Source organism: Rhodnius prolixus, unplaced genomic scaffold (assembly GCF_049639745.1).
Source record: "Rhodnius prolixus isolate KJV_2025 unplaced genomic scaffold, Rpr scaffold_3, whole genome shotgun sequence".
NCBI classification, from domain to species: Eukaryota; Metazoa; Arthropoda; class Insecta; order Hemiptera; family Reduviidae; genus Rhodnius; species Rhodnius prolixus.
Genome location: NW_027411603.1, coordinates 48339560 through 48357210, shown reverse-complemented (window position 1 = coordinate 48357210; position 17651 = coordinate 48339560). Strand labels below are relative to the sequence as shown.

At 30.9% G+C, this 17651-nt stretch overlaps 2 protein-coding genes across 3 annotated transcripts in view; one reads left to right on the top strand and one right to left on the bottom strand.

The window, feature by feature from the left end:
* The first annotated feature begins 336 nt into the window (after positions 1-336).
* Positions 337-4141, top strand: LOC141453335 (enoyl-CoA hydratase domain-containing protein 3, mitochondrial-like). Its single transcript, XM_074126423.1, is given in 7 exon segments — positions 337-471; positions 1282-1415; positions 1497-1632; positions 2899-2952; positions 2954-3078; positions 3146-3306; positions 3448-4141. Coding segments are annotated over 6 exon segments (639 nt in total). The 5' UTR covers positions 337-471; the 3' UTR covers positions 3477-4141.
* A 1665-nt stretch (positions 4142-5806) lies between these two features.
* Positions 5807-17651, bottom strand: part of sdt (MAGUK p55 family member stardust) — a 166117-nt gene continuing 154272 nt past the window's right edge. For both annotated transcript variants that reach the window (XM_074126390.1, XM_074126391.1), the window contains 9 exons: positions 17326-17543; positions 16567-16842; positions 16243-16485; positions 15592-15791; positions 15308-15468; positions 14045-14206; positions 12832-13145; positions 12542-12733; positions 5807-10164 (listed from right to left, as the gene is read on the bottom strand). In XM_074126390.1, coding sequence (XP_073982491.1) covers positions 12551-12733; positions 12832-13145; positions 14045-14206; positions 15308-15468; positions 15592-15791; positions 16243-16485; positions 16567-16842; positions 17326-17543 — 1757 coding nt within the window. In that variant the 3' untranslated portion in view covers positions 5807-10164; positions 12542-12550. The remainder of the gene's footprint in view (positions 10165-12541; positions 12734-12831; positions 13146-14044; positions 14207-15307; positions 15469-15591; positions 15792-16242; positions 16486-16566; positions 16843-17325; positions 17544-17651) is intronic.

The following is a 17651-nucleotide window of genomic DNA, read 5'->3' as shown; positions in this document are numbered from 1 at the left end:
GTTATTATTGAAGACTAGAATAACTGCATACTTAATGAATACTAACAGCAAATAGATCTAAAAGTTGCCATTTATTGTGTTGCACTAATGTATTAATGTTTAAGTATCATTGGAGTTAAATGCATGTAGAAGTGCTAACTGAAATCAAACCATTAAACAAATTTTTACTTTCCTAATCTTGTTAATTTTGAAATTTACTAGTTATTTAGAAATATACAGATATTTTATTCATAAGTAAACACATCTTACGGACAGGAACCGTTGAACTCATGCTTGGAGTACTGTCTATTAGTCTGTTGATTATGGTAATGATATCTCAACAAGTGCTGACTCTGTCATAGGTTATAACCACATATAGTTTTTACATAATCGTAACAGAGTAGGAGGCTCTAATTTAGTTGAATTTTTAAATTTTGTTTTAATTTCATTGTTGTAAAATAAACCTGAAAAGGATAGTCTTCATATATCAACGTGAGTTTCTTATAAACAAGACAGAATTGATTTTGCGCTATGCTTTTAAAAAACACAACTTTAAAATAAGGTGAAATTTCAATTTAAGTTTCCTTGTAAATTGCTGTTATTTTGTTGAACTGGAAATTTAACTGTAAAGAAGTGTTAAAAATTTGATATTTATTACTGCAAAAGTGTACTGCTGGTCAACAAAATTTCAGGATGCGTATGAAACAGGAAAAATAAATATCAGGTCCTAGGGTTCTAAGACATTTTGAATGAAAGCTTCCAGTTATTGTTGCTACTAAAGCTTCTTCACCAGTGATGGTTTGTATCCCACCGAATTCAAGTAGAACTGAAAAATTCTGTTTTCATTTGTATCTTGAACGAAGACAGGAATGGATACTGTCATATAGATCAACAAGGAAAGGTCACTACTACTAGTACTGCCAGGAAGATACCGACCACTACCATAAACCCCTAAAAAATTTTTCATCTGCAAAGCCTCTCTTAGTAATAGCAACTTGTCTACAATTACGCCCAATTCTTATCCTAATTCGAATGCACTATGAAATAAACAGAAAAAAAAAAAACTATCGCCAAAATCGTATTTTATAGATTGCCTGTAGAACACCCGCGTTCCATGTGTATAGAATTACTGAAAAATCATTTACTGAAATGAAATATTCATGAAGGCATAAAATGGGATGAAGAATGAAATCCTTTGAACATTAATTATATTAAATCCTGATTAATCAAATGTTCAATATGAATGTTAAGCACTGAATTTTCTTTTTATGCAGTCTTTTAAAGTATATGTTTTTATTTCAGATGTTTCTCAGGCACTGGAAGTATGTTAGACAGATTCATAACAATATTCGTTACTTCTCAACTTCGGTTGACTTAATTCAAGTGCTTAACGAGGATGGAGTTCGAAGAATTACAATGGTTGACAAAGGAACAAGGTAGAAAAAGATACTTGGTTGGTCTCGTAAAGTTCCGTTAGATGTATTAAACGCTTAAACTTGTTCTTTTATTTGTTTAAGAAATTCCCTTTCACTTAAGATGACTGAATCTTTATTAAAGGCGGTCACTAAAGATATTTCTAAGCCAAATTTGCGATGTATAGTTATTTCAGCCCTTGGTGATGTTTTCTCCGCAGGCCATAATCTTAAACAATTGGTTAGAGAAAGTAAAACTTCATTTTTTTTTTTTATTGTAATAGTTAATAATACATTCATAATAAAGAAATAACTGTGATGAAGATATTAAGTAATATAAAATGTAATTCATGGGAGGTTCGCAACAAATTGTATCATTCGTTAACATTAAATTCATTACTATACGGTACACAGGTTACGGCCTTAAGATATTTACAAAAATTAGAGTCTTGCCACTTAGGATTTTATAAAAAATTGTTCTCACTTGCGGTCAACACGCCTCATTATATAATTAGATTGGAGATCGGCTCATGTCCGGTGTCATATTTTGTGTTGAAGTCTGCCCTGAAATGGCTGTTACAAATATTTGCTATGGAATATGATAGATTCCCGAAAATTTGTTTCAATGAATTGGTTAAATTGGACAACAAAAATATAAAATGTGTGAAGTTTAATTGGTGGACCCAACTAAAGAATTTATTGCAAAATTGTGGATATAATTTAGATTCAGTTAATTTCAATTTTGAATATTTAAAAAAAAACTTAGCAGAAATTTTAAAGAAATACAAAGATTATTTACTCGAATTAGATAAAGCAAGTTTGGCTAAGAGTAGTTTCTATCCAATCTATAAGTGTTTAAACATTAATTGTAATTATGAAAATCCACAATCTTATTTATCGCTTAAAATTCCACACCATATCACTAAAGTACTGGCACAGTTGAGAACTGGTAATAAATTAATGCTGAAAATTGTCATAAAAAATATAATGTATATAATTAAAACTGAGGAAGTGTGTTCAATCTGCAACCTATTAGAAATGGAAGATATTTATCATATATTTATTAGATGTCCAATTTATGCCCCTTTAAGGAAACACCTCTATAATGAACTTAATATCCACAATGAGCCTCAAAATGAGGATGTACTTAGAATGCTTAGTATGACATCTGAACCCGAATTAAAAACAATTTTTAAATATGTCCGTGATGTATGCAAGTTAAGAGCGTTTTGCAGGGAAGAATAAAATATTAAAAAAAAAAAAAGAAATGTATAAAAATAAATTTAAAAAAAAGTAGAGAATTCAAGGGTTTTAAGCAATTCTGAATAAGTAAATTTAAAGTTCTGTACCAATTTTTGAGTTGTAATTTTATTTTTATTTTAAACAGTAAAAATGTTTTGTTTTTGTATTTGCTGTAAACAGTGAACTCTCTCCAATGAGATCTTGTATCTTTATATGGAACAATAAATTATTATTATTATTATTATAAAGAAATAATTTGACAAAGGCACAAGAAGATGGTGCAGAAGTATTTTCTAAATTTGAAACCTTAATGATCGTCTATGGTCTCCTGCCCAGTACCTATAATAACGGCTATTGATGGTTTGGCTGCCGCATCCGGTTGCCAACTTGTACCTCAATCTGATATTGCTATTTGTACTGAGAGATCTTCATTCTCCACGCCAGGGTGGGTTATTAAATTTATTGGATTGTAAACCCAAAGTTTTTTGTTTATCTGTTTATTTTTATTTTAGAGCCAATTTTGGAATATTTTGTTCTACGCCAGGTATTCCTCTAGCTAGAAGCGTACCAAGGAAATTGTGTGCTTACATGCTGTTCACTGGTATACCAATTACTTCAGAACAAGCGCTTCAAAATGGATTGATCTCCAAAGTGACAAGCAATGATAATTTAGGTTTGTAATATTACTTTAAATAAAGAAACATCAAAACTCTTCCTTTTTTTGTGAAAAATATCACGTGAAAATGTCGTATGAAATTCAACTGCGAATTGATTCGTGATATATTTACTAGACTAAATTCTGTATCCTTTATAGGGACTGGACGAATTACTAGCGTTTGCTAGAACTACAAAATGATTATAGTTCCACAAGTTGCCGCTAGATAGCATGGAAATGTACTTTCGCATTCACTTAAATAAACTAGCTAAATACAAAGTAACATATTTCAAAAATTAAAAATTATATGGACTAATAGATTCTGTATTTTGGTAGACAGTATTAATGAAGTTTGATATTCTATTCATAAGTTTAGTTATTTTGTTTACCCGGTTACGATAAATTTAAGTTTATTTTGTCTTTAAGTGCTCTTAGTATAGAAAATTAAGGGAGAAGTGGCACCACTATTTAATGGCCGGATCTGATCCTTTCCTCTCTCTATTTGTTGATGATAAATTAAAGCTGAAATGTATCTTTTATTATTTGGCGAGAGCTTTTGACGAGAGTCAAACTTTGTTAATTATATTTTTGGTAGATATAAGGATACCTCTTTTTAAGAATAAATCTAAATTTCCAGTTACCTAACTTAATTATAGGAAGGAATGTGCACCAACAACAATTAATATTTTCAAAACTGTAAAAACTAATACTATTCAAATAGAATATATTGTTTTTATATCATTTATATTTTCGTATTTTAAGGCTTAAATTTTACTTACTGTAATTTCATTTTCCATTGTAGCTCTTATTGTCTAGCAGAGGCCAACTCTCTTGCTACAGAATGTACTTTCTATCAAGCATCAAAATAAATTAATAGAAAAAGAAATACGTCTTTTTCATTCTTGTAAAGTACCAAAGTCAGCAGCCCAAAAACTGTAGCCTTACTCTAAACAACAGTAACAATACCTTTTAATTTACTTTTGTAAGATAGACTGTTTGATGTACACCTCTGGCTGGTTTACAAATGAACGGAGCACTTAAATGAGTGGGGTAGCAACAGAACGTAATCTGACTTCAAAGTGACTTGTTATTAATCAGAGCAGTCAGAGAATTAAACTCTGTTGCCGGATGGAACAAACTTATAAATGAACTATTAGAGAAGATCAAATAACCGATTCCTCGACGAATTTTTTATCAGCAGAAATTACGAGGGAAAAATTATTCTTGAATTTGCGTGAAGAATTGCCATATTCGCGAAGCGGTAAAAAACGTGAGTAATTTTATAGAGATGTGTTATAGCACAGATTTGGTGGTAGAGCTGACACTGCAACCAATTGCAAGATTTAACATGGATGAGAAAAGATAAATTGGTATAAGCTAAGATGGAAAATTGAAGAGTATTTTAGGGTTTTAAAATCAGGATGTAAGATAGAAAGCTCTCGCAGCCGCATATGCCGTATGTAAGTTGCTTAAAATAGATAACAACACTATTATCATTGAAAGTAATAAACTCCTTTATTTAAGACCGAAGTTTTGCTATTCTCGCATTTTAATAATTTAAAATTAATGAATATAAACAAGAATGAGTTTTTATTTCTTCCGCTTGATTATACTTTATAAACTTATTACCGTGATAAATATATATACTTTTATAAGATATTTTTCTTTTATATATATGTTTGCGATAAGTACATGCTTATACATCGCGAACGCGTCCTTTTGTACTGGTTAAATTTGAGTTTTCCCTTTAACTTGTTATTAAACTGTCCTGCGGAGCTAATAATTCCCTGACGACAGTTACTTGTGTTTAGGCACCCCTTCCTAAGGCCATCTAACACGGAAGTGTTTTATCTCTGCTTGGCCACTAGTTCTTCTTCTTCCCTATCTCGCTCTTCTTAGAAACTTAACCTACAGAACCTGCGTGAATAGTTTCCATCACCTGGGTCTGCGCAATAGGACAGGTTGTGTAGTCTCACCGTGACACCAGTGGATGCACGATGAAAGATTGTACTGTACGCAATTAAATAAATTTAAAACAAAAAAGAATATTAATAATAATTAAAACATGCTTAAAAAAGTTATACTTTTTTTTTTTCTTCTTGAAAACCATCTAGAATTTGACCAAAAAAGTTGTTGAACACCAGTGGAACACTAGCACCATTTCTCACAACTTTTTTGTTTTTGTGATTCAAACCCAGACCTTCATTATGAGAGATATGATTTAATCCACCGGCAATCTTCAAGAAACAGATGTGGAAATAAATAAATATTACCAGTAAAAAATTATTGTTTGGTAAACACCATTTACTAATTTTAATAATGACAACAAAGGTAAAATATACATTCCGTTATTTTGTTTTTTTCTTTTTTTCAGTAAAAACAAACTAGTGTTTTCGATTTATATTATATATATATATATATAAATGTTTGTTTCCCACAAAAAAAAATATTTAACAATAAATTGAAACAAATAAATATTTTTTATTTGTATTTAATTTTAATTAATTTATATTTATCATTTAAATATACTACAATATAACGTTTTTGCATTTTTTATGGGGAAAATAGAGATTGTTTTATTATTCTTATCTTTTTGAAGAAATATGCGCTTTATCTATTTATTTTTTTTAAAAATAATTTATTTAAAAGAGTTGTTTGATTTTATAAAGTTTTTTCGACCTTTTTTTTGTTATCAAAATATATGTAATGGGTAATTTTTAACAAAGAAAAAGAAAATGATAATCGAAAATAAAAGAAAAGGATATTATAAAATGAGAAGAGAGAGAGAAAGAGAGTACTTTATGGTTCTTTTTAAACTTAACGACCTCAGCCTGGTTTTTTTTTTATTTTAAATTTTATTTTAATTCAATTAAATTTGTTTTTATCTAAAAATATAAATGAGAAATATTTATCATAAATAATTTATATATATATATATATATATTTAGCACAAAACTTGATATTTATTTTCTGTACATATTTTATATATATATATATATATTTTTTTTTGTTCTTTTCTCACTCTTTTTGTAAAGAGCATTCTTTCCTTTTTCTGTAGACTAAATTTATATCCACTTTTTATAGTTCCGTTTTATACATATAAACTATTTATAAATAACAGTTGCATTCTTTTTCTTAAATTTATAATTTTATTTATATATAAAACTAATGATAAAACAAAAGAGACATTAAAAAAAACAAAAATTATGAGACACATATTTACAAACAATTAATTTTTATTTTAATTTACGCGTTCGTAAATAAATTCAAAGAAATGTATATATATATGTTCTACAAAAAAAAAAATTTAATGATCTGTAAAATATAATGAAAGTATTTATTAAAATGACCACATTGATTTTTTACAATGTGACCTCAAAAATTCCACCTATCTCTTGCCAATAAATTTCTATTTTTAAAAATTATTCTTTTACTTTACATAATGTCAATTAGGAAAAAAAAATTCTATTTAAAAAGATGACTTAAAAATTTAATAATTAAATTTTCTATGAAATAAGTTTATTTTATTATTATTACTATTTTTATTTTTTAAATTTTTGGCACAAGTTGCTTTCCTCACCTTTCTGTTTTTACATGAAATAAACTGTAGTTTTTACTTTTAATACTGATATAAGGAGGATAAAATGAGGAAAAATGAGTATATAAATTCAGTACTCCAGAGTAAGTACAGTGTCGTCTGTAAGCAAAGTAAAGGCAGACAATGCCTGTGTATGGAAACATGTACTTACAGTGGAGGGACTTGGTACACTAAAATCCATCTTGGACAGGAGAGTTTTTCTTTTGGCATTGCAAGCAATTAAAGTCATTCAGAATATTTACTCAATTTTGTTTCATAATCACTAAATGTTGAATGAAAAATTATGATAAGGAGAGCTTCATAATTCTTTGAAATACTGGTTTCAGTCTGCTTCATTTCCTTAAGTGGAAGAGGGAAGGGTTCTCTGAAGTAACAACACTTACAGGACCACCTTTGTAACTCTTTACAAGTAACATTAAGAGTAGAAAGGGTATTTCTATTGAGGGTGATCTTTTGGATTTGTTTAGTCAACACGGTTCTAACGTTAAAAAGATTATCTATTCTACAATGAAAAACTATGGAGGATCACGTGAGAGGAGTTGCCTTGAAGAGATCATGTTTCTTAGATCTTCCTATTTATTGTAGCAAATCTTTTTTAATTAGTCCCAACATTAAAATTTGTAAATAAATAAGTTGTTTAAGAATATTGACTATCACAAATCCAAAATATACTGTATCACACTCTGGAGGTTATGTGTCTAGATTTCAAAATCGAAATATTAAAAAAGAAAAGAAGCGGACTGATTAAATGACCAAAGCTCCATAGGGCTGGAAATTGATAACAAAAAAATATTGACGAACTTGGCAAAATAAAAGTCTAAGAAATGTTCACAACATACACACACCCTAACAATGGTGTGTTGTTTCTCTTTCAAAACTACAATTTATCATTTAAAGCACCAAAAACTAAGTTAACATTTAAAAACTGGCACCTTTTTTATTAAAGTTTGTTCCAACAAAGCCTCGGACTGGTTTGATTGTCAGGAGCATATGAAACTTATTCTTCCAACTGGGAGAAAACACTAGTAAGCAGTTTTGGTCATAAACAAGAAAAATGCATAGAGGAACTCAAGTGTAAGGTAAACAGCACATGCAGAAAGTAATATTCCTTTAAATTGGTTTTAAAAAATATTATAAGTCAAGGTTTAAATTTTTTTATAAAAATAAAGAATATTCAAATTCAAACTAGTCAGAATATTAATTAAACAGAAAAATGTTTATTGGAACAAACCTATTTGTTAATAAAAAAAAAAAATAAATAAAAGAATATCTTATTATAAAATGTTTGTATAAACACACTGAAGTCGATTTAATCATAGATTTAAGTACTTGTCTTATTTCTGGGAGGGCGCTGAATTTATATTCCGCTGGGTTAAGTTAAGAGGCTAAAATACTGATCTATTAATTTTATTTAAAAAAGTTTCCCTAAGTGAATTATTTTTCCCCAAAAATTTTACATATAATAATAATTAAAAAATTTGAAAAAGGCAAATCAAATTTTGTACACAAGTAAATTGAGAAAAATTTCGAATTTTCTTCATTTTTCTTTCTTTTTTTTCGTTTTGAGCAAAAATTAATTAATTTATTTCAGGGAAAAAAATTTAAGTATAATAATTTATTAATAAATATAACTTTCTCACAAAACATTTACGGGCAAAGAAAGGTTTATCGATTATTTTGTATTTGGTTCGATAAAATGTACATTATTACTTTAGCAATATTTTTGGAGAGGAGCACGGAAAAGAAATTTTATTGTCTCTTTTCACACGACACTATGATTTATTTTATATTTCATGTTAAAGTTCTAATCATAAATAAACGATCAAATAAAAAACTAAAATAATTTTTAAGTAAAATAACATTCTTTTTTTTTTAAAAAAATTTTTGATTGAATTTCATTTTTATAACAGTTATTATTTCATTTTTACTTATACTTTATTAAACGAATTAAAAGACAGTGGACGTAAAGTGGGATAAAGATTCTAAAAAAAACGTAGCAGCGTTCAGGACTCTCTCAACTATTCTACACAACTCATTTAAGCTAGCCAGCACTTTGGTACAGAAAATTTGCCAACTGACTTAAAGAGCAATTAAAACAAGTTGAATGGACTTACATCTTTTCTATTGGTATGGATGCAAATAACTTAAGCAATCGGGTACTGAGTGTAGTCATTTCAACTCACTTTATCTCGCTTAAAAGTTTGCCTTCCATCTTTAAGTGTTAAGCTTTGCTGTATAATAAAACCTGGAGCAAGTTGCAATTTTCTAGCCGCGATTTCTCGGCTATCGCAGGCCAAAAAGTTAGCAGTGAGGAAACTCGAGATTTTTTTGGAATAACAACTCAAGAGGATTCGAAAATGGAGCTGCTTCTATCAAGGAACAACCCAGGATCTGGCAGCGTTCAGACTTCCACTTTAGATGTCCAAGAAGGAACCAGTCTACTACAGGAGGCATCAGTTCGGGGACCAATAGATGTGTGTTAAAAAAAGATTTGGGTGACTTTTCCAAACACAGACTTTGCCCTATAGTTGGGTTTAAAGATGGTACAACATGCTCTGTTCGGTAATTTGTATGAGAAACGCTATTCTACAGAGAACCACATTGACTGAATGCATGTTTTAAATTATTTTTACTTTAATTTATAATAAAAAAAATTATGGACCCTAACGCATATTCTTTCGGTACTCCCCTTTTATCTATCTCCTCTTTCTGATTTTTTGACCAACAGGCAACCTGAAGTAAAAATAAATTAATTTGTGATGATGACTGGTAGAAGGGAATTTAATTTGTTTTTCATATTTCTTTGAATGATATCTTTTTCTAACCCTAAAGATTAAAGTTTTAGGTTTATTATTTATATTTTTGGAATGGAACGGACATTTAGGCGTAGGAGTTATGTAATAATTTCTAGGCAGGAATTTACAATTTACTTTTCTGTTTGATGGGAGGAGAAGGTATCGCTTGCTCTTTGTAATGTGTCTTTAAATTAGAACACTCTCGTTCGCTATTTTTGTGGCATAATTTAAAATGAAAATTGCGGTGTATGTACACGTTTTTAGCTAGGAGAGTTTCTCTTAGTTTCATTATATGTGTTCAGATAGACTAACTCACACATATTCACACTTACATACTTGAAAGAGAGGGAGCAAGTATTTTATTTTTCTTAACAGCGTCAAAAAAATAAAAGAAAAGAAAAGAAAAGAAAAACCTTCGCTGAATCCAACAGAGAACTCTTCTTGCTAACTGCACAAACTCTTGTCTTCTTTACTAGATTTCGCCTGAAATATATTGAAAACGATAGTTACAATTTACTAACAAAAATAAAAAATAAAATAAACAAATTTAAGTGGAGAAGATACTTTTTTTTTGGCAGAGAAAGTGTTTTGCGAAATTGTGGACTACTTTTGGGATACCATTGATCCACCGGCTGCAAACTTGATTGAATTTGATGCTGAACATAGTATAGCTTTATCGCCCTGACGAACAGCTTAATTCTATTTGAGTCAGATACTGTCTGCCTATGGTACTAGCGGTGTCGTCCTCTTTTACTATCATCTTATCAGTTTAGTTAATTGTATTAATATTGACTCTAAACAGTGAGCTTTATATTGCTCTATTTTAATAGCGAATAATTAAAGATGGTTGAAACATATTAAAATTGATTTAGTATTAATAAAAGATATACGAGGGGGTACCCAAAAATAACCGGAATTGCGATGCCGCGCAAGGAGCTTATGTAGTACGCATTTCTGCCGCTAGACGTGTATAGCGCAATTCCTTGCCAGTTCAGTCCTGCCTGTGTTGTCTGCCTGGCTTGTTCTGTTCATCTGCAGTGATTGTTTTTACCAGCGCTGTTTTGTTCTTTTTTCGTTTTTTATGATGGCAAGTTTAAGTGAACAACGTGCAGCTCTGAAATTTTGTTTTCTACTCGGCAAAAATGCTGCTGAAAGTGTTTTAATGTTGAAAACAGCTTACAAAGATGACGCTATGGGAAAAACTCAAGTATACGAGTGGTTTACTCGGTTTAAAAATGGCGACATGTCGATTGATGACAAACCTCGTTCTGGACGTCCATCAACTGCCCGAATCGACGAAAATGTTGAAAAAATTCAAGAGCTGGTGTTCACAGACCGTCGACAGACAATTGATCAACTGTCAGAGAGTAGTGGGTTATCTTGGAGCTCGGTTCAGCGAATTTTAACGGAAGATTTAGGGGGTGAAAAGGGTTGCTGCCAAGTTTGTTCCTCGAGTTCTGACTGACAATCAAAAAGAACATCGAGTTGAAACATGTCGTGCTTTGAAACAACAGCTTGAAACTGATCCAGACTTTCTGGTCAAAGGTCATTACTGGTGATGAGTCATGGTGCTATGGTTATGACCCAGAAACAAAGCAACAGTCGAGCCAATGGAAGACGTCATCTTCACCCCGACCAAAAAAATGTCGTCAAGTCAAGTCAAACATCAAAACAATGCTGATTTGCTTTTTTGATGCCAAAGGCGTAGTCCATTCAGAGTTTGTCCCCCCAGGTCAGACCGTCAATCAAACCTTGTATTTGGAAGTTTTGAAAAGATTGCGCAATAGTGTTCGCCAAAAAAGACCCGATTTGTGGCAAACAGGAGACTGGTTCTTCTACCACGACAATGCACCTGCACACACAGCCATCTCTGTTACACAGTTTTTGGCTAAAAATGGCATGGTTCCGCTGCCCCACGCACCTTACTCGCCTGACCTGGCTTCGTGCGACTTTTTCTTATTTCCACGCATGAAAAAGGGCATGAAAGGTCACCGATTTGACAACATTGAAGAGGTCAAGAAAAAAACGAAGAAGGAGCTGTCAGCCATTTCTAAAGATGACTACAAAAAATGTTTCGAACAGTGGAAGCACCGGTGGGACAAATGTATTAGTTGTAATGGAGAGTATTTTGAAGGGGATAAGGTTGTTCTGTAAAAAAATTGTAAATAAATAGCTTTTAAAAAATAATTCCGGTTTTTTTTGGGTACCCCCTCGTAGATGTACCAGTTAAAATATAATAATTGTGAGCGACATGGACACTTGAGTTTTTTTTGGTATTGGCTTTCGCCATACAGCCAGCATCGTCTAGGTGCTTAGCACTAGAATATCACTCACTCTCCATTCTTACTTATAAATACATTCGCTTCACACATTCATCCCTCTACTATATATAACTTAAGAATATAGTTATTTTAGTTTAATTAAGTCTTTTGCACAGAGAATATTTAATTTGTTTGTTTTTTAAAAAATTAAATGTGCAACAAAGAACCTTCTCTATTAATTTCTAAACCTCTTACCGCAAAGCCACAACACCATTCATGAAACAATCAATATCACAATGGATAGACATGTAATTTTTTTTTTTTAAAGATTGTAAACTAAAGTAGAAATCTGAGTCTTCGCTAACTAAAGGGATTATCTTAATATGGCTGCTGTAGGTTCAGACAGACAAGTTGCAGGTTGTAAAAGGTGCAAATATTTCAAAATTTGAAAGGATTAAATTTTAGAAATCGAGAAAAATTCTTTAACAGTCAGAACTCAAACCTAAGACGCTATTTATCAAGACTTATTTGCAGAAATTGATCTATTTTATTAATACCTATATTTCACTTCGAGCTTAATGAAATAAAACAATATTTACCAATATTCCTCATACAGCTTTAACCCAACTTGCAGGCACCCATTGGGGTTCTCGTTCTAATATATTGATCTCCGTTAGAAGTTGGTGATAGGCTCGTTCTGTGTCGTTATTATTAATTATCATATCGAAATAATGGCCGTACTTATCTTCCATTTCACGAGCTTTCTCTATAATTTCCTTTAATTCTTCTTCCTATAAAAGTTTGTTAAAAAATAAAAATGTTTCTAATAAAATGGCAAAGAGAAATATCACCGTTGAAAACATTAAAAAAATCAAAATTATCCTCTCACCTTATAAGCTTCACCACTTCTGATCTTCTTTTGCCTTAATTTCTCTAATGAGGGAGGTGCTACGAATACTACATAAGGCTTAAGATCTGATGACCTCAATATTTTTAAAGATTGTGGATGCAGATTGAGTACGCATATTCGCCCCGCGGAAACAACTGACCGTATAGCGTCCAACGAGGTACCATAATAAGCACGTTCATATTCACCATGCTCTACAAACTTCCTAGCCAGGATGTCAGCTTCGAATTGTGCTCGACTAATGAAATGGTAATCTTGCCCATCTACTTCACCTTCTTTACGAGACCGGCTCGTATCTGGGAACAATTGAAATTAAATTATTGTAGGATAATTTTTTTATATTTTAACCTTGAATCTTGAAAAAGTTGAAAAATTTTAAATCTATTATACAGTATAGTTCCTTGTGGTTACAATATATTCTTTCGATTTCTGGAAAAATTAATGCTTTATCTTCAGTTTTAAACATTCTAATATTGTTTTGAATGGATTTCAATATTGATATTAAAGTCAAATGTTTTAGATGAGACAGTAGATGAATTTGTAGTGGTTCATTATTATTATTATTTATACTTCAGAGTTATTTAAAATATTTATTTGAAAGTAATAATTCCTTAAAAATAAATTTAACTACATTTTTTAAAAAAAGGTGAGCTTAATACCTTTTCTACATTAAAATAATAATTTATAGTTAATTTGTCTTGAATTTCAATGTTTGCTTACTTGCATTTATTTTGTAACGTTCTATTAAAAACCTATTTTTTTAAAATTTATTATTATTTTTATTTGGTTTAAGACAGTAATTAGATGGCGCTAATACTTGGACAATTATTACTTTTGCATCTTATGATAATGTATCGAAACCTTACTAGTTGGATGTACTTTATAAGCAAAAATAAATTAGTAAAAACTATTTCGACTTTTAAGGGTGTAAGATAATACAAGTAATTCTGCTGTTATTACTCTGGAAGTGAGCTAAGTTATAACCTATTGTAATAACTTACAACGATTCAACTATCTAATGGGAAATAACATTTCCGTCAATGATGTGATAACCAATCAAGTTTTTACAAACTAAATCAAAACATTTTATAGATAAATTTAACCTTTGAACGATATAAGTTCACATTAGGTCGACTATTATTTTCTAAGTTTTTTTTTTTTTTTTCATCACTTTAGAAATGCTTTTAATACTTACGCGGTATTGCAGCGGCGAACCTGTCAGAATCTTCCATTAATCTTTGCCTTAGTTCGTGCCTTCCAATATTTGGAGGACCAATTAGTACAATAGGACGTTTATGATTCGCTCTAGGATAGTAGAGTGCTACCTCATCGTACGTGAGTATATCATCATCCACATCTTTAAACAAACAAAACAAAATGATTATTCGAAATATATTTCTAAGTATACACAAAAGAAAAACAAAAGTTGCGATCTTTTAAATTACTTTCTTGAATTTGAGCCAAAAACCACAACTATATAGTACGGTATCTTGAGTCTATTTTTTATCTATAGCTTAAGCTTGAAACTACACTATTATAGGTAACATTTTTTTCTGCAATAGTTTCAATAATTTCGAAGGTAGGCTTAAGGTTAGTTAGGTAGGTTATTGAATTTAGAATTAATTAAGCTTAAGAAGTGTTCAAATTAATAAAAAAGTTAACACAGTTAGATATATTTTAACGTTACACTATTTTTTGTTTTATTGTACTTACAATTGTTAATGGTAGTAATCTGGTTGTTGATACTTTTATATTTAAATGTTTTAACTAATTTACTTACTGGTTTTCTTCAACTGATTTAGTTTAGGAAGCTTTTTTAAAAATATTAATCATTATCTCGTATCACATCCCTTAGTCGTGGTGTTAGAAGTTAGACTGCTTTGTAAGAAAGTTTCTTTTAGGTTACAATACAGTGTTGAATAGATTTAACGTAATACTTAAAAATTGTTTTAACTTATCATTTTTAATTTAAAATTGTATTTAATATATTGAATTTAATAATAAATTTTTTATTTTATTTTATTTTGATAGAATATTTAATGTAAAAATCAAAACTAACTAATGACGCGTACTAAAGACAAAAGTGATTTTTTTTGTTTAACACTGGGTATTGAAAATTGAACTTTCTTTCTTAAAAATAATACAATAATGGGTCTTTATTTAACGACTGTAGGTTAAAGTATATTATTAGGTATTAGACGGTACTTTGCACCACAGTTTAGAGGGTACTAAGCGTGATTATTATTTCAACGGTACAAGAAATTTGAACTTTTTTTGATTTGCTTTGTTCTTTAATACAGAAACTTGAAACATTGTAAAACTTGCTTAATAGTTATCCCAAATCAATTATTATGTTATAAGCAATAAGAGAAATTATAACTGAAAAGAAATGAATCTGTAATGTCAGAAAACAAACGATGATTTTGTTATTTTTTAACATAAAATGTTTTTCACTTACCATCAACAGGATTTGTGGCATAAATTGGATAACCGCTATCGCTATAGGACTTTTTCTTTTTTTTCTTTGTATTTTTCTTAGCACATAAGAATGTACCCGCTTTTCTAGTTTTCTCTCTGTTAAGTTTCTCTCCTGTCATTGATTGTTTCATCGCTTCTCGCCTAAAATTTTGAGGAAAAACAAAATTAATTAAGGTTTTTCAAAGTTTTCAAGTTTAAAACTGAAATCACAATGCTAAGTATTGAAGTTAACTGAAGTATAAACATGAAGTAGAAATTACTTACTGATGTTGAAAGGATTTACTAGGAATTAAACCGGCCAAACTTTGGTCCTCTTCACCTTCTCTATAAGCTTGCCACCAGTTTGGGTCGTCCTGGCATATGACATGCAGGATATCACCTTTACCAAAACTAATGCCAAGCTCACGGCATGGAATATATAAATCATCTTCAGGGTCATAATCAAAATTGGCTTTCATATGCATCTGAAAAAAAATTATTAAAACTTTAATGATTGCTTTTTGTTTTGCGATTTTAAAATAAAAAAATTGTTCAACAACAGGCCATCATTTTCTATAATTTGAGTATATGGTAACAGACAACAATTTAAAGCCCTTCCGAAAAAGGAAGGTTCTAATAAGTTGTAGAGAGTTGCAGATGTAAACTCACTCGCCGGCAGGAACCAGGACAAAATGAATAACAACGTTTTGGTTCCGCAACAATGAAAAGCATAATTTTTTTTAAATTTCTTTCTAGGAAACATTTGTTTAATACTCATAATTTTTAAAGTAACATTTATTGTGACATATTTAATAATTTCTCAACGTGAATTTTTGGGCTATTTTGATAGCTTGTTGCAGCATGATCTTCTAATAATACTCAAACTTTTTATGAAAGTGGACACTTTCTGTAGATTTAGTTCAAGAACATACATACCAGGGTATCCCGGTGTGGAACGTGACTATAGACCTGGGCAGCTGGAACGATGAGAAATGTGAGTGTACCCGTCATCGCGGCCAATAAATCGCACACTTCGTTTACTGACTTGCCACGCATCTCAATACCGTTAACCTCTAGCACTTCATCACCTTCGTGTAACAGTCCTGACTTATCGGCAGCACCGCCTCTAACTATACGCCCAATCATCACTGAATCGCCTTCGTTCCTGACAGTAGCACCCTGAACAAAATTTAACAATAAATTAGTTTGAAAACAACAGTTTTTTTTCTGTACTAAAAATTTATAGTATAAATAAGATACCAGTGGTTCATGAGTTTTCTCAATTTTGATGATCTTTATGTTACTATCTTCATCATCGTGGACAGGCGTTGGGGCTTTACTTCTGGGCGCTACCGCCTGGTCGGTAGGCGGCATGGCCGTTGGAGTTTGCAACTCCCCAGCGTTGGCAGGCACAGCAAACACTTCTCTGGCCACGCTGTCGTGCGCGTATAAAAGTGCTTCTAGTTCGAATCTACCCAATATTTCGCACAATTCTACAGCTTCTTGTCGACTACTAGATTGTAGATTTTCTATACACTGTACGAAAGAAAAAATAAATATTATTTCAACAAATTAGCAAAAATAAATAAACTTTTGATATAACTAATCGTGAACGGCCAAAGGTTTATGATGGTGGCTTTTTTTATGAAGGTAAAGTGCAGTAAATAAGCATGATGCTTAGAACTTATTACTGCCGTTCAGTTTTGCCTAAGCTGCCAGAAGACTTTATCAGTTTCCTTAAAAAAAATTCTAACTTGAAGGAAAACAAAATTCAAATCCGTCTATTTAGGACTTTTGAGTTTTAGGCAAGTTACAAGGAAGTCTCAGCTTAAACACATTAGATTTGAGACTCCTTAAGACTCTTAAGGATAGGATATGTTGAATCCTGTAAAGTGTAAGAGATTTAGGAGGCTTGGAAAAGTCCTGAAGATGGTCTTATCCTAGCATATTACATGAAAACAATAGACATCTTTTGGTCGACCCAATTAAGAAAAACAAAAAAACTAACTCCATACTTACATCTCTAGCTAGTGACTGCGCCTGATGGGTGATCGGCCTTGGAGGATTGTCGTGTGGCCAGACTTCTTGTAACCTATTGTGGGTGGCCAAAGCTTTACTGAACAATGGTCCAACCAATAGGCTTTGTGCAGTATTTATAGACTGTTCTACTCGCGCTAAACCTGCCCTTTTGATAGCACTCTGTAACCTTTGTAAACTGGCCACTACATCTCCGTAATCTGCAACAAAAATTATTATTATTATTTTTAATTGAATTTGAGGAAATGTTACATCAGATAATTTTTGAGAGATTTAAAGGTTCTATTCAGCTTGATAACAAGAAATTT